This window comes from Ceratotherium simum, chromosome 24 (assembly GCF_057802395.1).
Source record: "Ceratotherium simum simum isolate JZ-2026a chromosome 24, ASM5780239v1, whole genome shotgun sequence".
NCBI classification, from domain to species: domain Eukaryota; kingdom Metazoa; phylum Chordata; class Mammalia; order Perissodactyla; family Rhinocerotidae; genus Ceratotherium; species Ceratotherium simum.
Genome location: NC_141923.1, coordinates 32,281,971 through 32,305,440, shown reverse-complemented (window position 1 = coordinate 32,305,440; position 23,470 = coordinate 32,281,971). Strand labels below are relative to the sequence as shown.

Genomic DNA, 23,470 nt, shown 5'->3' with positions numbered 1-23,470 from the left:
GGTGGTACCCGGGCTGGTGCTCCCTCCACTGCACCAGTCTACCTCTTACCCAAACGCCCAATTTAAGAAGTTCTCTGTAACGGTATTGATTCATAACCTCTGACTCTTACATTAGTAAAAGCTATGACCCTCTCCCCCGAAAATGAGCCTACACACATTTTGCATAGATTCCAAGGGGTTCAAGGGCACTGTGTTAACAATCCTCCCTTAACAAGAGAACAAGTGCGGTTCTACACATAGCCGACGGGGGTATTGAGGGTAAAGAGGTAAAGAGATGGAGCCCTAAGGAAGGAGCTACATTTTTCTCCTGACTCAACCAGACCATGACGTCACCACTTTGCGTCTTGGTTTCTCTCTCCATTAGTGACCCTGAGCTACCTCACGGGAATGAGGTGAAGCACCAAGTCAAGGAATGGAAAATTTTCCAAGAGACGCGGAGGAAAGGAGAGACAGGCAGGCTCCTGTCTTGTCTCCTGAGAGATCCTGACGCACAAATCTGGACTCTGAGCAATGACAGTGCCACAGGCCACCTGCGGAAGGTGGGGGTCGCTACTTGGCTGTGACCAGGTTTGCTTGGGGAGGGATGTGGGGTAGACAAGACATAATTTTTTTGACTTTCAAGGAAACAGTGACTCAAATCAGAGGAAACAGAGACAAAGGGGAAGAGACTAAAGAATCATCTGGAAATGAGAGCCCACACGCCTTTTGAAGCCCTTCTTGCCCTGAACCCGACCCCTCACTGAGGCTGTTTTCCCCAAGCTAAGGGTGCAATCATAGTCCAGAACTACCGAGACCCTTCACACAACACAATCCTCTCCTCTAACTCCAACACAGGCTTACAGGTCCCTAAATGTCGCCCAGGGCCCCCAGCTACTTCCTGCCCCACTGAGTAAGCTGCAGAGATGCCCCTAGAGTCATCCAAAGGGAAGGAAAGGTAGGTGGCACTCGAGAGCAAGCCTGGGGGAAATGAAGGCAAGTGTTCCACAAAGAGATCACTTTCCCTCATGAAGCCCTCTCAGTAGCCCCTCCAACCATAGGACAGGACTGAGGCAAGAGAACCCACAGAGGATGTCAAGGGCACCATCTCCTCCCGGGGGGCCATGTCTCAGTGGGCATATGTGCCTCCTGGTCTCCCTGCCTGAAACCTTCTCGCCCCACCTCCCCTCACCACTTTGTCTTGTTAACTCCTCTTCACTCCTTCAGATCACCTCCTCAGGAAGTCCTCAGGCACATCCCTTTATTAGCCACTCTCATGGCACCAACACCTTCCCTCCACAGCACTCACAGATCACGACTTTACATTTTTGTGTGACTTTGTTTTCATTTAGGACCTTCTCCCTGACCCCACAGGGAGCTCCTGGAGGGCAGGGCCTGTGCCTGTTTCTGCTTACTATTATATTCTAACACCAAGTGCTCAAACTGACACACGAACGAGAACCATCTTTGTGCAGGAGATGGCCCCAAAAACCCAAGGGAAAAGGGAAAAGCAAGGTTCCCAGACGAAGTTAAAGAACTGAGAGACGCAACGGGACCTGCAGGTCAGAGCTCCTGGCCTCACGGGTTCTGCTGCTGAGTCATGTCCACCTGGCCGGTTGCTCGCCTCAGTTCAGCTCTATTCACTTATGTATTTATTTTGACCTGCAGAACATGTCTCCGTATTTATGGGAAATGCTGCCCATCAACTGAACACTCTGAATACTCTGTGACATGCCTGGAGGCTGCTAGCTAACCATAGGTACAGCCTCCTGGACCAAAGGAGAAATCCAATTCACTGAGCACTTGTACGCTTTTGCCAGGAAAATCCTCAAAACCTCTGTCATCCCCCAACTCTCTGTGAAAGGGAACTTGTAGCAGAGAACCGCAGGATCAGAAACAGGGAGAATAATAGGGAGAGAGATTCAGAAGCACCTGAGCCAGGAACTGTTGGAAGTATCTCATATGGGGATGCATTCATGAGGCACAGAAAAAGTCATTTAAGGGCCTCTTGAAAAGGACTGGAAATTGGGTTCTCTAGTTGATACTCTGCTGCCTCCCAGATCCACCCTGGGAAGGTTTTATAGTTTGTTTTATTCTCCTATAGGAAAAACTGCTTTTATAGCCACTCCTCATCCTTTCCAAGGCAGTCCTTTCTGCCACACGGCTCCTGGCCAGGACGCCTGGCCTTAGCTGCTTCACCCCATAGGTGGAAATATGCTCTCCCTCAGTGTGCAGGAACAAGGACACTAAAGAGTGGAGTCACAGGGCGCCACAGGGTTCCACAGCCTTGCAGCCAGCAAACTCTCAGCCTTGAGAAATCCTACATGGGAAACCCAGCCAGGGGCCGAGGCCTTTGTCCGATCCTGGGCTTAGAATGTCATAGCTGGCCAGAGGCCAAGGGCAAGATGGAAGCTCTGTCCTCCTCAGCAAGAAAGCAAGTCTTCCACTTTTTCACCTTGTGAACTCCGAGACAAGGTTGGAGACGGGCACAAAGCACACGGGAGCACAGAATGGGGGTGGCGGGAGATGCTACTTGGGCCTCTAGTCACAAGAGGAGCAGCCAATCAGACAGCTCGACAAAACTGGGATGGGCACTGTGAGGAGCACAACAGGGAAAAAGGAGTGCTGAGGCTGGATGGAACAGACCGGCAGTGGATCCAGGCAGCACAGCGGGGCCTGCTCCAGCAGCACCTGGCAGCTGGCAACTGGCTGCAGTGGAGACATCAGCCAGTGAGCTATTCAGGGCTGGCACTCAGGGAGGGTGTGGAGAAAGAAGGGGGCAGAGCACTGGAGGTGGGTACAGAATGCACCGTAAAAATTTCACACTCGGGCATCTGAAATAGACTGATGAACTCAGACAATTAGGAAGGATGAGGGCCTGGAGATTATAATGAGGATGAAAAGCAACTTCTGTGCAAGAGAGGCATGAGGGGCAGCCTCCAACAAGAGAAAGGGAATTTTTACCTTTTGAGATCCTGCAACTAGACCAGTTCAAGCGATACTTTACTCCCTCAGTTACTCATTCATTCGTGTGCCTGGAACTATGCTGGGGGCTAAAAACACAAAAATCTATTTGGAGATGTAGGGGATGCTCCTGAACTCACAGCCAACAAAAACAGGAGGTGAGGGGATGCAATGTGGCGGCCCCAGCACAGTGTTCTGTTTTGTTTTTCAATGGCCACGAATACCACTGGGTGGAGCATCCCCTCACTTCGCCATCACTCCCACCAAGCCCCACAGCTTTACACCCACTGCTTCACAAGTTTACTTACCCTGACTGGCAGGCATCTGGGCTTGCAACCACTGGACTAGCAGCTCTAGTCCCTTGTCACCCTAATATTCTTATACATACTTTCAGGTAATGTGTGTTTAGCACCAAATGACTGTTTTTTCCGTATTATCTCATTTTTACATTAATTTAACTTTTAATGGCCACTATTAAACTGCTATTCTGCCAAATGCCTTCAACCCACGCTACCTCCGACACTAAATCCTGAAATCCATCTACCTACCCCCAAAAGGACAATCTTTCCACTAAAAGACCATCTTTCACTGACACCTTTGCTAACAATCAAATAGCTTAGTTTTCCCTAATCTGACGGGGCAGAGATGCATAAATCAATTTTTATAGCCAGGGGCTTTTTACAAGTAGTTTTAAGAAGTGATGTCTAAGTTAACGATACAGTGTGGTAAAGTAGTATAAACCATTAGTTACATCCGGGGTCTGAGCCAGCCCGTCCCAGGGCCTGGCTAACCTTGTTTGGCTATATGATGCTAAGTATCCAAGATAACAGTTCTTCCTAATGCAGGCCCCACATTAAGATTTCAGGATAAGACCGCCAGCTGCTCCCTCCACTAGCCATGCTCTCCCTCTTCCTTGGTAATAGACGCTGATTATTAGCGGGGCCCAATGCCACCCAGAATAAAATCTTCCATCTCCCAGCCTCCCCTGCCCTAGCCGTGGCCATGTGACTTTACTCTGGACAATTAAGACAAGCAGACTTGTCGTGCTGGACTTCTGGGAGGTTAATGGGGGCCAACTCGGCCACAGGGGCACCTTTTTCTGTGCTTCTGCTTCTGCTCCTCCTTCAGGCCTGTGACAGGGACCAAACAGCTGGCATTTCAGCAGTCATCTTGGACCACAAGGCCACCCTGAGGATGCAGCCATGTACTGGGAAGACAGAGTGAAAACAGGAGCCTGGGTCCCTGCTGACACTGTGCAGATGCCCTAAAACCCTCCAGGCTTCCTTTGAAAGACAAATGAACGTATACCTTGCTTTAGCCATTGTTATTCTGTTTTGTTCTTTAGGTTATGTGCAGTCAAACCTAAACTTATTGCAGATTATGTACCAACATAGGATGCTATATGCTATACACATTTCACTGCCAGTAAACAGCAAATGATTCGTTTAAGTAGGTGACCAGGATAATACAGCACTTTAATAAATCACTTTTTACTGTACCTTTTGTAATAGCTAGATGTTTATCAATAACTACTTTATTTTTTCCACAAAGACAGCTCCCATATATACATATTCTTTTCTCTAGTGATTCAACGTCAACTAACATATAATTCATAGAATTCTGTCCTCACATGACAGTGACCAAAATCTAACTCTCTGGAACCCCTAATAAAAACCAAAAGAGGGCCGGCCTGTGGCTTAGCCGTTAAGTGCACGCACTCCGCTGCTGGCGGCCCAGGTTCGGATCCCGGGCGCGCACCGACACACCGCTTGTTGGGCCATGCTGAGGCCGCGTCCCACATACAGCAACTAGAAGGATGTGCAACTATGACACACAACTATCCACTGGGGCTTTGGGGAAAAAAATAAATAAATAAATAAAATTATTAAAAAAAAAAAACCAAAAGAAACAGGCCAGTGTCCCCAGGTCTGCAAAACACAAAGAATTTATGACTCTCAAACTGGAGGCAAAGAAGTGACATTCTAAAATGATTTTCAGGGCTGGCCCTGTGGCTTGGCAGTTAAGTATGTGCGCTCCGCTGCTGGCGGCCCAGGTTCGGATCCTGGGCGCACTGACGCACCGCTTCTCTGGCCATGCTGAGGCTGCGTCCCACATACAGCAACTAGAAGGATGTGCAGCTGTGACATACAACTATCTCCTGGGACTGTGGGGGGGGAAATAAATAAATAAAATTAAAAAAATAAATAAATAAAATGATTTTCAAGTCATGCATACACAGCCATAAAATAACAATGGTGTCAGGGCGGCCTGGTGGCGCAAGCGGTTAAGTGCCCACGCTCTGCTGCGACGGCCCGGGGTTCGCAGGTTCGGATCCCGGGCGCACACTGACACACCGCCTGTCAAGCCATACTGTGGCGGCGTCCCATATAAAGTGGAGGAGGATGGGCATGGATGTTAGGCCAGGGCCAGTCTTCCTCAGCAAAAAAAAAAGAGGAGGATTGGCAGATGTTAGCTCAGGGCTGATCTTGCTCACACACACACAAAAAAAATGGTGTCATAAAGGCTGATGTTGGATGTACACAATCTCACCCATAGACAAATGTCAAGGAGCTACCCCAACTCACACATGAGGTTTACAGCAGGCGTCAACATCAACACCAACCATGCAGCCCACTGGACCACGCACACTTCTGGGCATAAACTGTCTTAACAGCTACTTTAAAATATCGCCCTACGTGTAAGTCCAACTCCTGCCACAATACACTGCACTTAAAGGCTCCCCCCCGGCAATCCTAAAACCCACTTAAGGACAAAGAAAGGACCAGTGCTTTGTCTCCTAGATGACAGAATGACATTCAGGTCTCTTGCCATCTCCTGCAAACAGCAGAACCTTGGCATGTTAGCTTTTCCTTCACAAGAGCCTAGACTTCCAAACAGAAATCTTATAAAAGGTAAACCCTTGTATTTATAGCTTGAAATTACATCCAAACTTAAAACTTCATAGAGGAAATTATTAACTTGCACAATTCCATCATCCTAGCCCACATTTTCACATGGGCTCAATTAGGTAAGGTTAGAGCACTTTGCCTCGCTCTCCCAGCCTGATAAGGATGTTAGAAAAAAGAAAAAAACTCAGCTTCTATATCATATTTTCTACCAACACACCTGCTTATTCTCATCCCATCATCCAGAGCAATCTCTAGGTAGAAATTACTTTAAAAAGTGATCACTAGGGGCCGGCCCAGTGGCACAAGCGGTTAAATGCGCGTGCTCCGCTGTGGTGGCCCAGGGTTCGCCGATTCGGATCCCGGGCACGCACTGACGCACCGTTTGGCAAGCCATGCTGTGGCGGCGTCCCATATAAAGTAGAGGAAGATGGGCACGGATGTTATCCCAGGGCCAATCTTCCTCAGCAAAAAGAGGAGGTTAGCAGATGTTAGCTCAGGGCCAATCTTCCTCATTAAAAAAAAAAAAGTGATCACTAAAAGTTTTAATTTATGTAATACATTTAAAAAACAGAATTTTGGAGGAAGGATGAGAATAATTATATGATGGAGAAAGAGAATAATAGCAAAAGGAATACCAGATTTTATTTTATGGAACTTAAATCCTTCATATGCATCACATCTAAAATACATATTTAATGTTCCATACTCTCACAAGGATAAATTTTTCTATTATTAAGGGGGGAAAGGGTGCAGGTAGATGAGATAAGGGTAATAAAGGCTATTTTAAAGCAAACTGGAAAGGATATTTGAATATATATAAACCATGTATGCTTTAAAATGCCTAGAAGGATATGTCAAATGTAAGTTATACACCCTGAAGGAAAACATTATGGGTTATCTTGCTCTTCTTTTTGTTTATCTACACTGTCTAATTTTTGTACAACAAAAACACTACTTATATAATTTTAAAATGTATTTTTTAAAGTAAACAAATTCACAATAGCACCAACAGAAAAATAAGTCACATCTTGAACAGCTCAGAACAAAACAAAGTCTGAAGGATTTCTGGGCTCAAAGCTGGAGGATGCAGAGAGTGAAGTTCCGGGGGCCCAGGCCACCTGCAGAGTCCTAACGCCCTTCTCTCTGCACAGGATGCTCAAAGGGATTTTAAGCACATACCATTTAGCAAGGTGTATCCTCTCTACCACTCAGTCTAGGCCAGAGAGAGCACAGATTACCACACAAAAGAAGCATATTCCCAGTGCCTGCTGATTCAGCCAAGGAAAGAGACTGAAGTTTCTACCAACTCACCATTTAATTATGTCTAACACTTGCTTTACAATCCAGTTTATGGATTCTGGATGTTTAACAGTTACTTCTCAGTTCCTGCTATTAAACACTAAGTAGTTACAGCAATTAATTAATACCACCCCTAGGCTATCAGGAGGTGCGTAATACTACCATTAGGTCATTTTCTCCAAACTGACACTGTCACCTGAATCAGCCTCACAGCTTAAACGATGCCCCTCCTTTTTATAGCCTTTGTCCGGCAGGTACCTCAAGTTGCAGTGTTTAGGCAGAAATGCAAACAGGTGGTATAGGTTTGCCTTTTGTCTATTGTTCCACCAAAGTGGAAAACTCCTTTTGTGATTACAGACACACTTCCCTCAAGTGGAACAATAAATTTATACGGTTTTTTTGCACAGTACATCAGAGTTACACATTGCCAATCTTGCCTGCTAATATGAGCTCAGAATTATCCCAAACCCCTCAGATGCCTCATTCTTCTCTCCCAAAACCAATTTTTCCTAGCACTCACTCCACCCCCACATCTCAGTTCAAGGATGGAATGGTTCTAAGCCAGGAGTTTCACTGCCCACTAATATTCTGTTAGGATTCCACTCCAACGAAAGCCATGGACTGAGTCTGAAAGTGCTGTTAACCCCGCCAGCCCCACCTCTTCCTACTCACTGTTGCTGGACTTAAGGTCACGGTGGATGATGGGGACAATGGCCTCATCGTGTAAGTAGTTCATCCCTCTGGCAATCTGCACGGCCCAGTTCACCAGGATGTCCGGGGGAATCCTCTTCCCAGATAACACTCTATTCAAAGGCCCTCCACGGGCAAATTCCATGACCAAGCAGAGGTTGGGTTCCTTCAGACACACCCCCCTCAGGGCAATGATGTTGGGGTGCCTCAGCATGGCGAAGAGCTTGGCCTCCTGGCGAACATTCTCTATGGTCTGGCTGATGTCCTCATCTGGGTCGTGGCGAGCTGCTTTCACGGCGACCTCATCCCCTATCCAGAAAGCACGATAGACCTTCCCAAAGCCCCCGATGCCAATGATCTCTTCCAGGGTTAACTCTGCAAAATCAATCTCTAACACTGAGAAAGAGAAGAAGAAAAGAAGCAAGTCAAAAACTTTCTGAGAAAACCACTGAATCACCCATTTACCCGGATGGGCAAACACAGCAAGTTGGCTACTCACCTGGCTCTTCTGTCTCCCCACTATAAGGTAAACTCCATGAGGGCAGGGAATGCGATTAACTTATTTTCTGTTGCATTGTCCTTAGTGACTAGCACAGGGTAGGCATTCATTAAATATTCATGAAATAATTTCCACTTGGAACACCATGCAGAATCTTGTACCGAGACCAACCATTTTAACGAAAGGGAACATTAGGGGAGATCGTTCTTATGAGACTTATTCAGATTTCACTGTGTACTAAGTGGTGAGAAGCATACAATTCAGTGCCAAGGCAGACACAAAACAACCAAATCGTAGTAAGAAAAGAGCTTCTGGAGCGATATGATCGGAAGATTAGGAAAATCACAAACTCCCACCACGGGACAGGGATTAAGAGGCTGTGTGTGGAAAGGATTCACAGGGAAGGCAACATTTGAAATGGGCCCTAAAGAATGAGTGGGGGGGATGTCACCAGGCAGAGAAGATCCAGGTGGACAATCCAGGCAGAAAGAAGGTCATGAGCAAGAACATGGGGCATGAGAGTACACGGCCTACTGGGGACTTCAGGGAGTCCAGTGCAGCTGATTATACGCATTAGGAGAGGAGATGAGGCTCAAAGCCTTGCTGGAGTCAGCCAGTCATGAAGTGTTTTTAAAGCCATTCTGAAGGGCGTGGACTTCACGCTGTGAAGGATAGGATCATGTATTTTAAGAAAGAGAGTGTTGTTAGGCATGTGAATTAGAAAGGAAACCAACTCTGGCAGCCATGTGGAATATAACCTGGAGGACAGAGAGCCCACAGCAAAAGGAAACACTACAGAGGCCACTGCAGTAACTCAGGCACGCAAGCACGGGGGTCTGAACCTCAGCAGCAGTGAAGGCGGAGAGTATGGAGCAAATTGGGAGACTTTCAAAACCTGGTTCTACCAAGACCTGGTGACTAAGATGTGCAGGAAAGGAGCCTCACAGCAGACGTCTCACTCCAGCTCCATCCCTGGTGTTCCCAGTATCACAGCCAACCACCCATTCTCCTTCCCAAATCCAGAGTTTGAATCTAAGGTACAGGATTACATCATTAGCTCTGTTTGGAAAGGGTTCCATGTACAGATAATAATAGCTGCCAGTGATTATAAATCTTGGGTTAGATATGGTGTCGCCAGATGAGCAAAGTACTATTTTATGTTTCTTTCATGAAACCTTCTTCTCTATCTTCTCAGTCTCTTTGTCTTTACCTGGCTGACTCACACTCATCCCTCAGGTCTCAGCTTAAACATCAATTTCCTAGAGACCTTTTCCTAACCCCCAACTAAATGAGGTCAGGCCTGGATCAAATACTTCCACAGAAGTCTCTATTTGGCAAGACTCATCAAGGTTATAATTACTTGTTCATGCTCGTTGTCCTGCTAGACTGAGAGATCCACAGAGTGAATCTGCCTTATTCACCACTGTACTCATCGTGCGGAACACTCAGCAGGTGAACAGTGGACGGTGAAACAAAATGGGGAAAACAATCTACCTCAGTAGGGAATAAACCAAACTCAGATCTGGAGGAAAAAAAAAATTGAATTAGACTTCTTGAAACAAATACAGCAAATAATCACACTTTGCTAAATAACTAAGAAAACAAAGACATATTTCTGAACTTTTGGCAAGACCAAAAGAGGATCTGCCCACTGCTGGCTGTTCCCTTCCTCAGCCAGCTCCACGACGCCTCCATTCTCCACTTAGATGCTGGTGGTGCTCAAAACTCTGTTCTTGCTTAATTCTAGTACTTCTATCCTATCTAGGGCTACTATTTCATTTGTATTTTGTAACGCAATTGGCATTACACAAAAGAAACTCTTAGGAAAAGTTAGTTGGACTGTCTTTACGTATACAAAAAGTATAACCCTTCTTGACTCCAAAAGTTCCAATTGTTCAAGCTTATCACCTCATCTAGCACTCTTCTTGAAGAATAAATGGTGTGGCAGGTCCTGCAGACTAACAATCAACATCCATTCTAAAATCCTTCTAGCATGCCTTTCAGTACTACAGAGGCCAGAAAGATAAAAACTACATTTCCCAGACTCCCTGACAGCTAGAGTTCTGGATGCAGATTAGATTCTGCCAATTAGATGCACAAGATTTGGAAGGCAGAGGTGAGACAGAGACCATCTTCTTGCTGCTTCTCCTGGCAAGCATGGCTGGGGAGGAGCGGGATTTTTCTCCAACAGCACATCAGTGTCTAACCATTAGTTCTGTGGATGTGGAAACAAATGTTGCAAGGCCAAGTGGTTGCCTAATCTCTGGACAGCATCTACAACAGGGTGTTCTTGAAGTCAAACAGCTTCAATGGCAACTCCTGATTCTGTACCTTCCCAATTAGGGAAGTAGCAGCTTGCCTGGTGGGCGGGGTCTGCAGTGTTCTGGGAGCAGTTCCCACAGGTCTAGCTGACAGCCCCTTCTCCCTGCCCTTCCAACAATTCTGTAAGCACCTAATTTCCTGTGCTAAATCACTTTCTACTTAAAATAGCTTGAGTGTTTCTGGGTCCTCAAATGAATTCTGACTTTTTACTAATTCTTGCCTTATCTCATCTATATGAATGAGAAAAATATGCCTATGTTAAAGAGAGATTAGAAACCCTCTTGGAGAAATATGTAAGTTACGTTAGGAGTCTCCTTGGTCATGGAGGGAAGAAACATTCATTTTCCTACCAGCTTTCACACTGATGAAAAGATATGTGCCTGTTTAACAAATTTGCATTCACCCATCTTATTTCCTCAACTGAATATCTGAATTCTCCTTAAAGGAATCAACTGTTGTATTTTCTCTTATACATTCCCTTCCTTCCTCTGGTCTGAAGCATAGTTGTGAACACACAGGAAATTTAAATATAGATATCTTTAAAGATATCTTTAAATGTTTATTTTAAATGTATGAGAATTTAGGGGGCTGGCCTGGTGGCATAGCACTTAAGTTCATGAGCTCCGCTTCTCTGCTTCAGTGGCCCGGGGTTCACCGGTTCAGATCCTGGGCACAGACCTCCACGCCGCTCATCAACCCATGCTGAGGCAGTGTCCCACAAAGAGGAACTAGAAGGACCTACAAGTAGGATATACAACTGTGTACTGGGGCCTTGGGGAGAAAGAAGAAAAAGAGGAAGATTGGCAACAGATGTTAGCTCAGGGCCAATCTTCCTCAAAATAAAAAAAAGTATGAGAATTTAAAAGATGCAATTCTGAACTAGGGTGCTGAAAGGACAGCTCCTCCGACGGCATTTCACGGAAGACAGAAAACCCCATGGGGAGGGAAAGCAATAATCTCTCTGTGGGAGAACATAAACCCTCATGTTCTTACTGTTCAGTTAAGGAAATATTATGACCAGCCTTCAAGAAAAGTATAGAACACAGCTTTCAAGCAGACAGAAGACAGAACGGCAGCGGGGGAGGGAGAGGATGCTTTTCCTTGTAGGAACTAGACCTTCAGCTGCAGCCGAGAGGATGTGGGGCTCTCCTTCCCTTCCCCGCTCCAATCAAGACCTGGTTTTAAGTAAGAATCAGGTCAAGTTGCACTCAGCATATTTTTCAGTTTCTGTGGAAGGATATTTCCAGGAATGTCAGGAACAAAACCTTATATCTTTCATTTTCAGAGTCAAGATGTTATTCTCTCGCAATTGTATCCTTGGAAACTAAATGTATAGGCACATTCTGGTGGGTTTTGGGCAAGTGATGGTACATATCTCACTTATCTAAAAATCTTAAGTACATTTGAAAATACATCCTTTTATTTCTAGTGGATACAAGAAAAAGAAATGTAAATTAGTAATAACCTTAATTTATGCCCTGCTTGAAAACAAACACAACTCTCCTGTAAGAGAAACTTTTTTTTAATACCTGGGATTATATATCTCCCAAGATGACAAATTTGGAATTGTAAATTTTTCATCTTTCACTAAAATAAAAAAGAAGAGCAAGCTCCTAGATTATTTATATTTGTCAGTCCCATGGAGCGCTGAACTCTAATATATATATTGGAGGTGATAAAAGCACTATATAAAGTTAAGTGATTTATAATATCACTAATTTTTTTATTTTATTTTTTGCTGAGGAAGATTCGCCCTGAGCTAACATCTGTGCCAATCTTCTTCTATTTTGTATATGGGTCACCACCACAGCATGGCTGGTGAGTGATGTAGGTCCACGTCCGGGATCTGAACCCGCGAATCTGGACAGCTGACGCAGAACACACAGAACTTTAACCACTATGCCACAGGGCCCGCCCTATTTTATTTTTTCTTTGTCACAAGATATAGTCATTTCCCCCTCTTCTGTTTTGAATAAAGTTTGAAACAAAATTTTCACTTTGAAAAGCAATATTTAAAACTAAAACAGAACATTATTACTTGACTAGTGTCGTCTTTTTTTTTTTTTTATAATTTTATTTATTTATTTTTTCCCCCAAAGCCCCAGTAGATAGTTGTATGTCATAGCTGCACATCCTTCTAGTTGCTGTGTGTGGGATGCGGCCTCAGCATGGCCAGAGAAGCGGCGCGTCAGTGTGCGCCCGGGGTCCGAACCCGGGCTGCCAGCAGCAGAGCGCGTGCACTTAACCGGCAAGCCACGGGGCCGGCCCTAGTGTCTTCTATTCTCGAACTAATGTCAGAATTCATGCCCCAGAGCAGAAGTTCAAAAGGGTAACTGGGAGAAAGTAGTCAGTGGCTCAATTTCATTCCAAGTCTTTGGAGACAAGGCTGTCAATCACCTTTATTTTCGGAGCGACATTAACTGAACTGGCAGACATAGCATACAGATGAGAGGCACAACTGTCAGCAACTTCCTGTGTTCATCTTTATCAAAGCACTGCAGTGAAGCTATATGTTCACATCACCAATCTCCCTCATGTGTGACTTACAACCACCTCCTTATCTCATCATCTCTTTATCCCCTGGTATTTAACACAGTATCTACCTTTCACTAGGCACTCTGTTGTTTTTTTTTTTTGTGTGAGGAAGATCAGCCCTGAGGTAACATCTGATGCCAATCCTCCTCTTTTTGCTGAGGAAGATTGGCCCTGGGCTAACATCCGTGCCCATCTTCCTCTACTTTATATGGGACGCCACTACAGCATGTCTTGACAAGCGGTGTGTTGGTGCGTGCCCAGGATCCAAACCTGCGAACCCTCGGGCTGCCGCAGCAGAGCACGCGCACTTAACCACTATGCCACTGGGCCGGCCCCTTAATTGGTTTTTGACTGGAATTAAATTTTCTGAATTATCAAGAATTAATTCCAGTCAAGATCAGAACTCCTGGTGACACTAAAATAACTTACGGAGAGCTTCCAATGCCATGATCTTCAAGTCAATTCTTTCCATGAGCACAAGGTACTTCCTACTTTCTCATCATCTGGGTTCTAGATATAGGAATCTACTCTATCCTGGGCACCTAACGGAGAAGGAGCCTCTACTGTGGCACACTGTGGGTAGGTCTGGCTTTCTGTGGATGAGCTCTTTCAGCCCAAGTCATATTCACTCCTGACTGCTCTGACAGCCGGGACCACAAGAGAGTAAAGAAACTGAGTTCCCGCTCCTGAGGCTCACATAGCTCTTCTCTGACATTAGCGGCCCCTGAAAAAAAATCACAAAACTTCACCCACAAAGAACCTCGAGATCTGACTTATGTTTAAAGCTACACTGTCTGAGGTCGGCCCTGTGGCTTAGTGGTTAAGTGCGCCCACTCCGCTACTGGCGGCCCAGGTTCAGATCCCGGGCGCACACTGACACACCGCTTGTCCGGCCATGCTGAGGCCGCGTCCCACATACAGCAACTAGAAGGATGTGCAGCTATGACACACAACTATCTACTGGGGCTTTGGGGGAAAAACAGGAGGAGGGGCCGGCCCCGTGGCTTAGCGGTTAGGTGCGCGCGCTGCACTGCTGGCGGCCCGGGTTCTGATCCTGGGCGCGCACCGACGCACCGCTTCTCCTGCCACGCTGAGGCTGTGTCCCACATACAGCAACTAGAAGGATGTGCAGCTATGACACACAACTATCTGTTGGGGCTTTGGGGGTAAAATAAATAAATAAAATCTTTAAAAAACAAAACAAAACAAAACAAAAAACTAGGAGGAGGATTGGCAATAGATGTTAGCTCAGAGCCAGTCTTCCTCATCAAAAAGAGGAGGATTGGCACACATGTTAGCTCAGGGCTGATCTTCCTCACAAAAAAAATAAAAAATAAAAATAAATAAAAATAAAAAACTACACTGGCTTCTAACATGCCAGGCCATTCTTCCAATATTTCTTCTAATATGTGACCAAGTTCATCTCCAACACTATTTCAAACACTATGCTAGGACCTTTAGCCTCCATCTTCCATGGAAAAGATGTAACACTTAGAAACAATTTAAGCTAATTTGTAGCCTCCAGGCATTATAACAATCAAAATGTAGAAACAGGAAGTTTTAAATTGAATGAGAGGGAGAGAGAAACAAAGGGAACTAAGGATTTGAACAACAATTTGACAGTCGAAACATCAACAAAAAAAGGAGAGTAGAAAAACAGGGAAAGATAATAGCACAATCATTCAGGTGAAAATAAGTTACAGGGCCAGAAAGATAACTGTTACAAACGAAATTTAAAACTAGATGTTTCAAGTTGGCCATTGGTAATGATTTTTTTTTAAATCAACTAAGATGCAAAGTATACAAAATACCGAACAAACAATGATAAATATGCATTAACAATACTTTTTTTTTTAACAGGAAAGAAACTACAGAAACCCTCAAATACAAAAAGTGTAAACTGCATTGGGAGATACTTACACCTTTCTTCTAAAACCACCTAGCATCATTAAAAGATTCTAACGGCAATTTAACTCCTTTGAAAAAATAAAAGAAATTTCATTACAGGGTGTGGAACAGGGGGATCCTGGGAAATTGGTGAAAACCAGGACACTGGAAGAAAGGCCCTGGGAGGGACCCCTGGGCACGGTCCCCTTGAGATTTGGCAAATACAAATATAGGCAAGGATCTAGGGTGAGAAGAAAGGAGAAAATGTATCGCCTGAACATCCTGGGTGTCAAGGGACTGGAATTTAGCCACCGTACCTTGTGCTCCTGGTGTCTCATGGGGGAATGACACACTTTTCCCTCTCTAATCATTTCTCCACCCATCACCTGCCCCTCCACACAGGCACACACCCTTCTCAGCACACCATTCAGAGAGACTCCTAAAGGTACAACTTCTGAGATACAAGATTAGGATCCAAGAAATCGACACGACATTTCAAAGACACTTCAGCCTTGAGTTCACACAGGCTTCCGGGACTCGTGAGCCAGCCCAGCCCTGCGGGAGACACCCCCATCTCCCTCAAAGCAAATGCCTTTAAGGGGCGGGGCCAGGCGACGGAAGAGGTCGGGAAGGTCTCTGATTTGGGGACTAAGGTTATGATAGAAACCACCAGCTTGCCCGAAATCCTTACAGATTTGGCGAGGGGAGTGGAAAATGGGGAGATTCTCATGCTGGGGCTTCAGGATGTGGAAATCAGGAGCTGCTGCTGAGGTGGTCAGATGAAGGTTAAGAAGCCCAAGCGCCTGAGGTTCCAGGCAAGGCCTGCAGCGTCTCGGTCTCATCCACCGCACCCACCCGAGCCCCTGCAGCCCGAGCGCGCGCACACATCCACCCCCAGGTCAATCGTTCCCCACTCGCAACCTACCCCTGGAGGAGGGCTCCCCTCCCTCCGCGACCACCCCCAGGCCTCCACCATCCCCCTCCCCGCTGGGCTCCGGGGCCCCGCCTTCGCCTTACACTGAATGGGCGGGTAGCAACTGGGGTCCTCGCCGCCGGGCTGGCAACGACCGGAGAAGGCGCTGCGCGGGGTCACGTAGTTGCTGGGGAAGATGCCCACCCGCTGGTTCAGCTGCCCGGTCCACCAGCCCTCGTCGCCGGACACCTGCGAGTCCTTGGACAGCACCTCCACCACGTCGCCCAGCCGCAGGGTCAGCTCGTCCTCGCCCGCCGCCTCGTACTCGAACACTGCAGTCCAGTAGGGCAGCGGCGCGCCGGAGCCCAGCTCCCCGGGGGCCGCCGCCGCCTCCTCCTCCTCTTCCTCCTCCTCCTCGGCCCCGGCCCCTGCTCCATCCTCCCCCGGCGGGGCGGCAGCGGCGGCGCTCGCCAGGCAGCCGAGAAGCGCTCTGGAGGGCTCCATGGAGCGGCCGATCCATAGGGTGCGGGGCTGCCGCCGCCCGCAGGAGCCGCCGCCGCCTATTGTTCATGCGGCTCCGCAGAGCTGGGGGGACCCCCTCCCCGACGGCGGCCGCAGGTAGGGCCCGGGCTGGCGGCGCGGGGAGAGCCGGCTCGCTGGGGCTGGGGCTGGCGCGGCGACGAGTGCGCCGAGCGCGGGTGCTCAGCGCAGCATGGGGGCGCGGCGGGCCGGACCCCGCCTTCGCGCTCTCCCCGGGGCGGCCTGGCCACCTCCGCCGCGGGTACCTGCTCGCGCAGCCCGTGCCCGCCGCCGCCGCCGCCGCCGCGCCCCGCTCCGCGCCGCGCCCCGCCCCCAGCGCCGCCGCACGCCCGGGACCACCTGACGCGGGCCTGGCTCCGCCCCAGCCCTGCGGACCCGAGGGGGCGGCACCGCCCGCAGCCCGCCCCGCGCCAACCCGCCTCCCATTGGCCGCCGCCGACCGGGCCAGGTTCCCCCGCCGCCACCGGCCCGCCCCTCCCACCCCCTGCGCCGACGTCTCCCGCCCCCTGTCCCCGCGTCCCCGCCCCCCTCTGCGGGCTCTCTCATTCTCTAACCCCAGGTCGACCCTTTTCTCTCTCCCATTGGCCTGCGCGGCTCCATCCATTGGTCCGAGGTACCTGTCCATTTCCGGGAGAGTGCAACACCTCCCGGCAGGAGGAGGCGGCGGCCTCATTGGGTGCCCGAGGAGGGATGGGTGGATCCTAAAGGTAGAGCCGAGCCCTCATTCAGACCAAAAAGGCTGGAGGAGGCCGCTCCTTTTGTTTGCTGTGGATGGGTGGGGGCTCCGTGGGGCAGCACCTGTGTTCTTGATCCTAAAGTGAGATTTTGAGAGTGAGCAGAGGAGAAGCGAGCTGGGTCGCACCCGCCGGGTGAGTTCTTTTTTCTCCAGCTCCCTCTTACAGTTGGATTCTCCCGTCTCTTGGATTTGCCTCTGCCCTGGTCCTACCAGATGGGTCAGCTTCCGCTCCCACCGGACTGAATGGCACCCCCCGCCTTCCACCGCCTTAACCTTTTATCTTCTATTTAAGGCCTTTAGGACCGTTGGAATGACCTTAGAAGAACTCTTTAAAACTACAGTTCTCGCTTTATGAAAACTGCACACAGCCCACCCGTTCCTGGGTTCCTGTAAGAAGAGATTCCAGTACCATCGCTTTTTAGAATTCAGAAAGACAAGAAACCACCTTGGTGGACCCCTTAGTAGGGTCCCAGCTTCAAACTGAGGCTGGGAAAGTTATCGATGACGTGGTCTCTGAAGGGACTCAGTTTTTCTAGTCATGGGTTTCTTTTGCTTGAGTAAATTGCACCTCTGATCGTGGTGACCTCTATAGAAATCAGATTAAGAACCAAAGTAGAACATACATACTAGCCGATGCTGCAGCCCACCATCAAGGGCAGACCTTTTCCTACACCCTTTTGTTATCCTCCATTTCTCAAACATTAAGAAAGAATGAAATGGGTGGCCCCTAATATTTCTTCTCTGCTTTATTCCTATCATAGCAATGAGAAGATTCTCTGACATTCAGGTCAAGCCAATGCTGAAAGATCTAGCCCGATCTCCACCAAACTGTTACCTTTTCCCCTTCAGTGGTAGGAATAGGTATGATTTATTTAGCAAGAGTTAGTGCTTCACCGAGTATTTTTTGTTTCATTTTAGTTTGGAGTTCATTGTTAGACAAGCTGAAGACGGTAGGGCAATTTGGAGAGATAACCAGGGCATGATCTTGGGCAGGTACTTACCACTGTAGTGCAGTCTGCCATCCTTAAAGTGAGGGGGGTGGACTGGAAGGTCTCCTCTCTTCTTGCAGGCCCGTGTTCTGTGGTGTCTCCTCTCTTCTTGCAGGCCCGCGCTCCATGGTTTGCACACAAGTGTGGCCACACTGTATCTAGGCATCCCAGATGTGAGGTCTTGAAGAAGACAGGTGACGAGTGCTGTTCTGGAGAGCATCCAGAGTAGGTCTCGAGAAAGCACGTCTGAATAAATGTCCTAAAAAGTGTTCAGATTCTTATTGTACATAGAATCAGTGAACTGGAAAAGATCTGGATGAGTCTTTGAGTAAATTCCCTAGGTTTTGTTCAAGGCAAAACTATTCCACCCCCAAGCAGAAGAGAGCAGGACAGTGGGGGATAGAGGTACTTTGTGTTTTAAAGAAGACCATAAGAAAAAAGATTTTCTTGATAAAATTTTAAGTTGGAGGGAAAAGGAATTTTACAGAATGATGTAGACACACAGAGAGAAACAGAAACAAAAAAAAAACACACACACTAGAAAGATGTAGAGAAAATTGTCAGCGGTGGATCCCTTTCAAGTGGAATTATGAGTAATTGGTCAATTTTTATTGTCATTTTGCTTATCGGTAATTTTGTGTGTTTTACTATACAGTTTTGTGCATCTCCACTCCTCCTCCACCCAGAGGAGAAGAGGAAAAAATCCTTGAGCCCTCTCAGGAGGAAAAGTCTAAATCCCTACGTAATTTAAATCTTTAATACCATAGCATGTGTTTGGGACCTCATGAAGAGTCATTCATCAAACATTTCAAGAAGTCATTCAATAAATATTTGTTGAGTGGATAAGTGCTAGGAATTCAAATGAGGGAAGATCCTTCAGGCTAAAGGTGTGGAGCGGAATTTGTCTAGCAGGATTTCACGGAAGAGGCACAAACCAAGCCGGTCCTGGAGGGGTACGGGGTGAAGACCCCGCATTCAGGGAGGGAGGGAGAGAGTATGGCACAGCCACACAGGTGGGCAAGCATGAATAAGCCCATCTGGATGGAATGAAAGGAAGAGAAAGAACTCTGAAAAGATAGGCTGAGACCAGATTGTAGAGGGCCTTTAATGACTTGAATCACACTAATAATTGTTGAATTGATTATCTGTAATTATTTAATGCCCAGTTTGTTCATTGTACGAGCAGGGACCCGTCTGTCTGCTTCTGCACAGTTCTCCCAGCGCCTAGAGAGCGCCTAGCCCATAACTGTCTCTCAGTACATATTTGTGACTGAATGGCCGACTTGAACACCAGGCTAAGAAGCCTGGATTTTGTTTAGCAGATAAAAGGTTATCACTGAAAGCTTTTGAGCAGGTCCCTAGAGTAGATAAGGAGTGGATGAGGAGGTGCTTAAGTTGGGCATTGAAGGATGTACACGACTTGATGAGTGGAGAATTGAAAGTGTGGAAGTGGAAATTAACATAATGGATAGCAATAATAGAAATACCAGCCTGAGAAGAGGAGACAGTGCAAAAAGAGAGGGATGGGAAATAAAATTAACTAAATAAAAGAAGGTCAGATTGCAAAAGACTTTGAAAGCCAGGTGGAACTACCAAGATTTCACCACTATTAAGCAGGAGTTGACAAATGTCACCTCAACACGGACCATTTTCTCTGCCACACTGGAAAGTATAGCATAAGGCAGGGAGAAAATAACAGTAATCAGGGGTGCAGCTTGATTTTGGTCAGAAGATCATGATTTATCCTGGCTCTGTCCATTAAAAACCATGCGACTTTGGGCAAGGTACCTGTTTGAACCTCAGTTTCCTCATTTGTGAATAGGTATAGTAACAGAACTTGCTTTTTATAGAGCAGTTCAAGCTCTTAGCATGCTGCTTAGCACCCACTAAATATTCAACTTATTTCCCTCTTTCCTTTGACCATCTCCCCCAGAAACACTCTAGGAAATTAATTAATTGTACCCTAGGAAACTGCAGAGGCTTCTTGACTGGAAGTTGAACTGGAGTTTTTCCCTTAAAAAGGGGGGGGGGAGGGAGGAAAAAGGAAAGAAAAGGCAGAAAGAAGGAAGGAAGGAAGGGAAGGAGGAAGAGAAAAAAACCAGGCAGCATACATAGACTGATGGTTCAAGTCTGGGGCCTTGGATTCTGGCTGATTCTGAATCGACACTGACTGTTTGCCATTATGCAGGCTGACCCCCTGTGCCCCAGAACCCTCATCTGGAAACTGGGGATAATAAACCCATCTCACTGGGCTCCTGGAACAATTCGATGACACAATGTATATTGTGTGCTTAGCACAGAGTCCAGCAAGTAGTAGTTATTATTATTCGAGCCTAAAATATGATTTAGTGAATGAATGTCACCCTCTCCTCAGTTCTTCTGGGAAGTATTTTAAATCGGTACTTTTGTGCTAGAATCCCTCAGGCAGACATTGAACTTTTCTAAGACAGTCAGCTCACCCCTCTTACCTCTCATGTTACACCATTTCAGGAGAGGAGCCCTGGTTCCTGATTCATAAACTCCACTCACGTTAAGTATGATTTTCAGTAAATGTTTTGGGAGGGTGTGTGGTGGGGCTGATGGAACAGAAGCTTTGGAGCCAAACACTCAGGTTCGAATCCCTGCTCAACTAGTCCCTTTGGATGAGGCACGTCCTTTCTCTGAGCCTCCGTTTCATTATTTCTAAAATGAGGTGGTTGTGAGGATTAGAAGGAGTACTCCCAGCAGTACCGAATACATAACAGGTGCTCAAGAAATTGTAAATGTTCTTATTGCAATTGATAGTATTTTAATTCCTGTCATCTGAGAGTGAATGGGGCTTGAAACATCAAAACCATAAGAAATCTTCCCTCCTTTCTTCTTCTTCCTCCCGTCTCCTATGAAAACCACGGTTTCAGAAAAACCACAGTTCTATGACAGCTGTTTAGAATATCACATCTCTGGAGAGGGAGTTGCATTTTAACAACGATCAGAGCCTTTAATCAAGGAACGAAGGTCAAAGAGAATTTCTGCTTCATTCAGCCTGGTTGCAGAGTTAGCCCATGGGACAGCTCTCCGTGAAATTACTCCTCTTACGACCCTTCTGGGTCTGCAAGGACTTCAATTAAACCTTTTAGTCAAGGACCCCAAAGAGGTCCAATCAAAAGAAGAGAGATTCCATTAAAGAGAAAATTACCCCGACAATTGGGGTTTTTAAAGAACATGTAATGACTGGGAAAATGATCACGTAAAGTGAGAAAAAAAAGATAGAAAACTATCCATTGTAATCTTAAAATAATTCTAAAATTGATAAATCAAGAGAAAGAACTGTATGTGTAATATATTCCTAATTTTATGAAAAATATATTTGCATTCATATTATTGAAAGAAATATATCAAAATATGGACAATTATCTCCAGTCTAGATGTTGGGATTAGAGGTGATTTTTTTTCTTTATCCTGTACTATTCAGTATTTCCTACCATTAAAATGTACTGATTCTCTAATCAGAAAAGTATGTTATTGTTAATGATGATCATGAAAAATGTTAATGATGTGGAAATGTGCATAATATAATGATAAATGAAAAAGTAGTGGAAAAAACTCTATATAATATGATCACAAATGTGTGTGCACGTGTGTTTGTGTAGTATCAAAATCTTATTATTAGTTATTTCTGAACTGAGTGGTGGAGTATGGGTCATTTGCATTGTCTTCATTTTACTTGTCTTCATTTTCCATATAGCTAAAATAATCATGTAATACTTTTGTAATTAGAGTAAAGAACCACAAAATCATCTTTATTTTTTGTAATAATGAAATAAATTTCAAGCTGAAAGCCTATTGTTAGTTGGAGACATGGTAGAGGAGGGGAACAACCTAGAACCTGAAGATGACAATAAAAAAATATTGATAACACTAATGATAATGGCTACTATGAATTGAGGGCTTACTGTATGTCATTCGCTGTTCACAGTCTTCTTTCTTTATCAGTCTTTAGGTCCTGGAATATAAACAGTCCATTCGCTCCCCATCCTTCCTACCTCCTGGAGAGAACATTCTTGGCTATGTGCAGACTCATATGTGGCTAAGTGCTTTCAGAACTAATTTAGCATAGCTGTAGCCTCACTCACCTAACACTGGCATCTACTCCTTTTATTCTTCAGCTTTTCAAAGGTGGGTGTTTAAATCATGTTAGTGAAAAAGGTGTAGCTGAAACTTTGCTTTTGAGATTTATGCCTTCTTATCGGAAAAAATATCAATTTAAAGCGTTTTTATTTGTTATTTAAGCAAACCAGTAAGATCTGATGCATGAACAACTCTCACAGTTGTCCGTGAAATATATATATTGTAATAGCCAGAGCTGTTGAGTTACGGACTTGGCACAGCAATGCCCTCCTGGAGACAATGGTAGACAACTGCACCACCGTGTGGTATTGAGGGGTATGGCGGCTTTTTTTTTTTAATGACTTTTTTTCTAGCTTTACACTTTAAGTGCTGAAAGTAACCATAGTGGTCGCTGGGTGGAGCTCTTTCAATTTGTTGTTGCAGAGACGGAGACAGACAAGTGATACCACTAGAGCTCAAACCCAAATCTTCAGATGGATCCTCTTCAGACACTTTCTTGCCACAAAACTGCTTCCAATTCTTCAAGTTAACTCAAGGATGTCTGCACGTCAGTCACAGGGAAACTGAGACCTATCTAGTGCAAAAAGTCAATTTTACATCCAAGGAAACTGAAGCCTAGAGAGGATAAATGACTTGCTAAAGGGTCCACAGCTAATTTTGAGTCCCTTATTTTTTATTCCATTCATTCGTTTATTCACCAAATATTTATACATGTGTCTCCCATGTGTCAGGCACTGTTTAGGGCACTGGAGATACAATAGACAAAACAGACAAAAATCTCTCCATAAATCTCATCTTCTAATAGGGAGGACAGACAAGATAAGCAAGTAAAATACGTAATATAATATTAGAAAGGGATAAATGCTAAGAAGAAAAAAAGGGGAGAGGAGGAGATGAAATGTGAGAAGGGGTGACATTTCAGAGTGGCCAAAGACGGCTTCCTTAACAAGGTGACTTTTGAAATAAAGATCTGAAGGAACTGAGGAAACGAGCCATACACATATGGGGGGAGAGCACTGGGGCAGAGGGAACAAGAGTGCAAAGGCCCTGAGGCAGGAATGTGCTTGTATATTCAAGAAATGAGCCAGGAGGCCAACCTAGTGG

The 23,470-nt window shown here is 46.0% G+C and overlaps 1 protein-coding gene across 4 annotated transcripts in view; it reads right to left on the bottom strand.

Annotated features, from left to right (window-relative positions):
• Nucleotides 1–16,741, bottom strand: part of MAP3K9 (mitogen-activated protein kinase kinase kinase 9) — a 79,412-nt gene extending 62,671 nt beyond the window's left edge. For all 4 annotated transcript variants that reach the window (XM_014784350.2, XM_087448304.1, XM_004426304.3 and 1 more), the window contains exons 1-2: nt 16,099–16,741; nt 7,821–8,234 (exon numbers count right to left, since the gene is read on the bottom strand). In XM_014784350.2, coding sequence (XP_014639836.1) covers nt 7,821–8,234; nt 16,099–16,498 — 814 coding nt within the window. In that variant the 5' untranslated portion in view covers nt 16,499–16,741. The remainder of the gene's footprint in view (nt 1–7,820; nt 8,235–16,098) is intronic.
• Between the last annotated feature and the right edge of the window lie 6,729 nt (nt 16,742–23,470).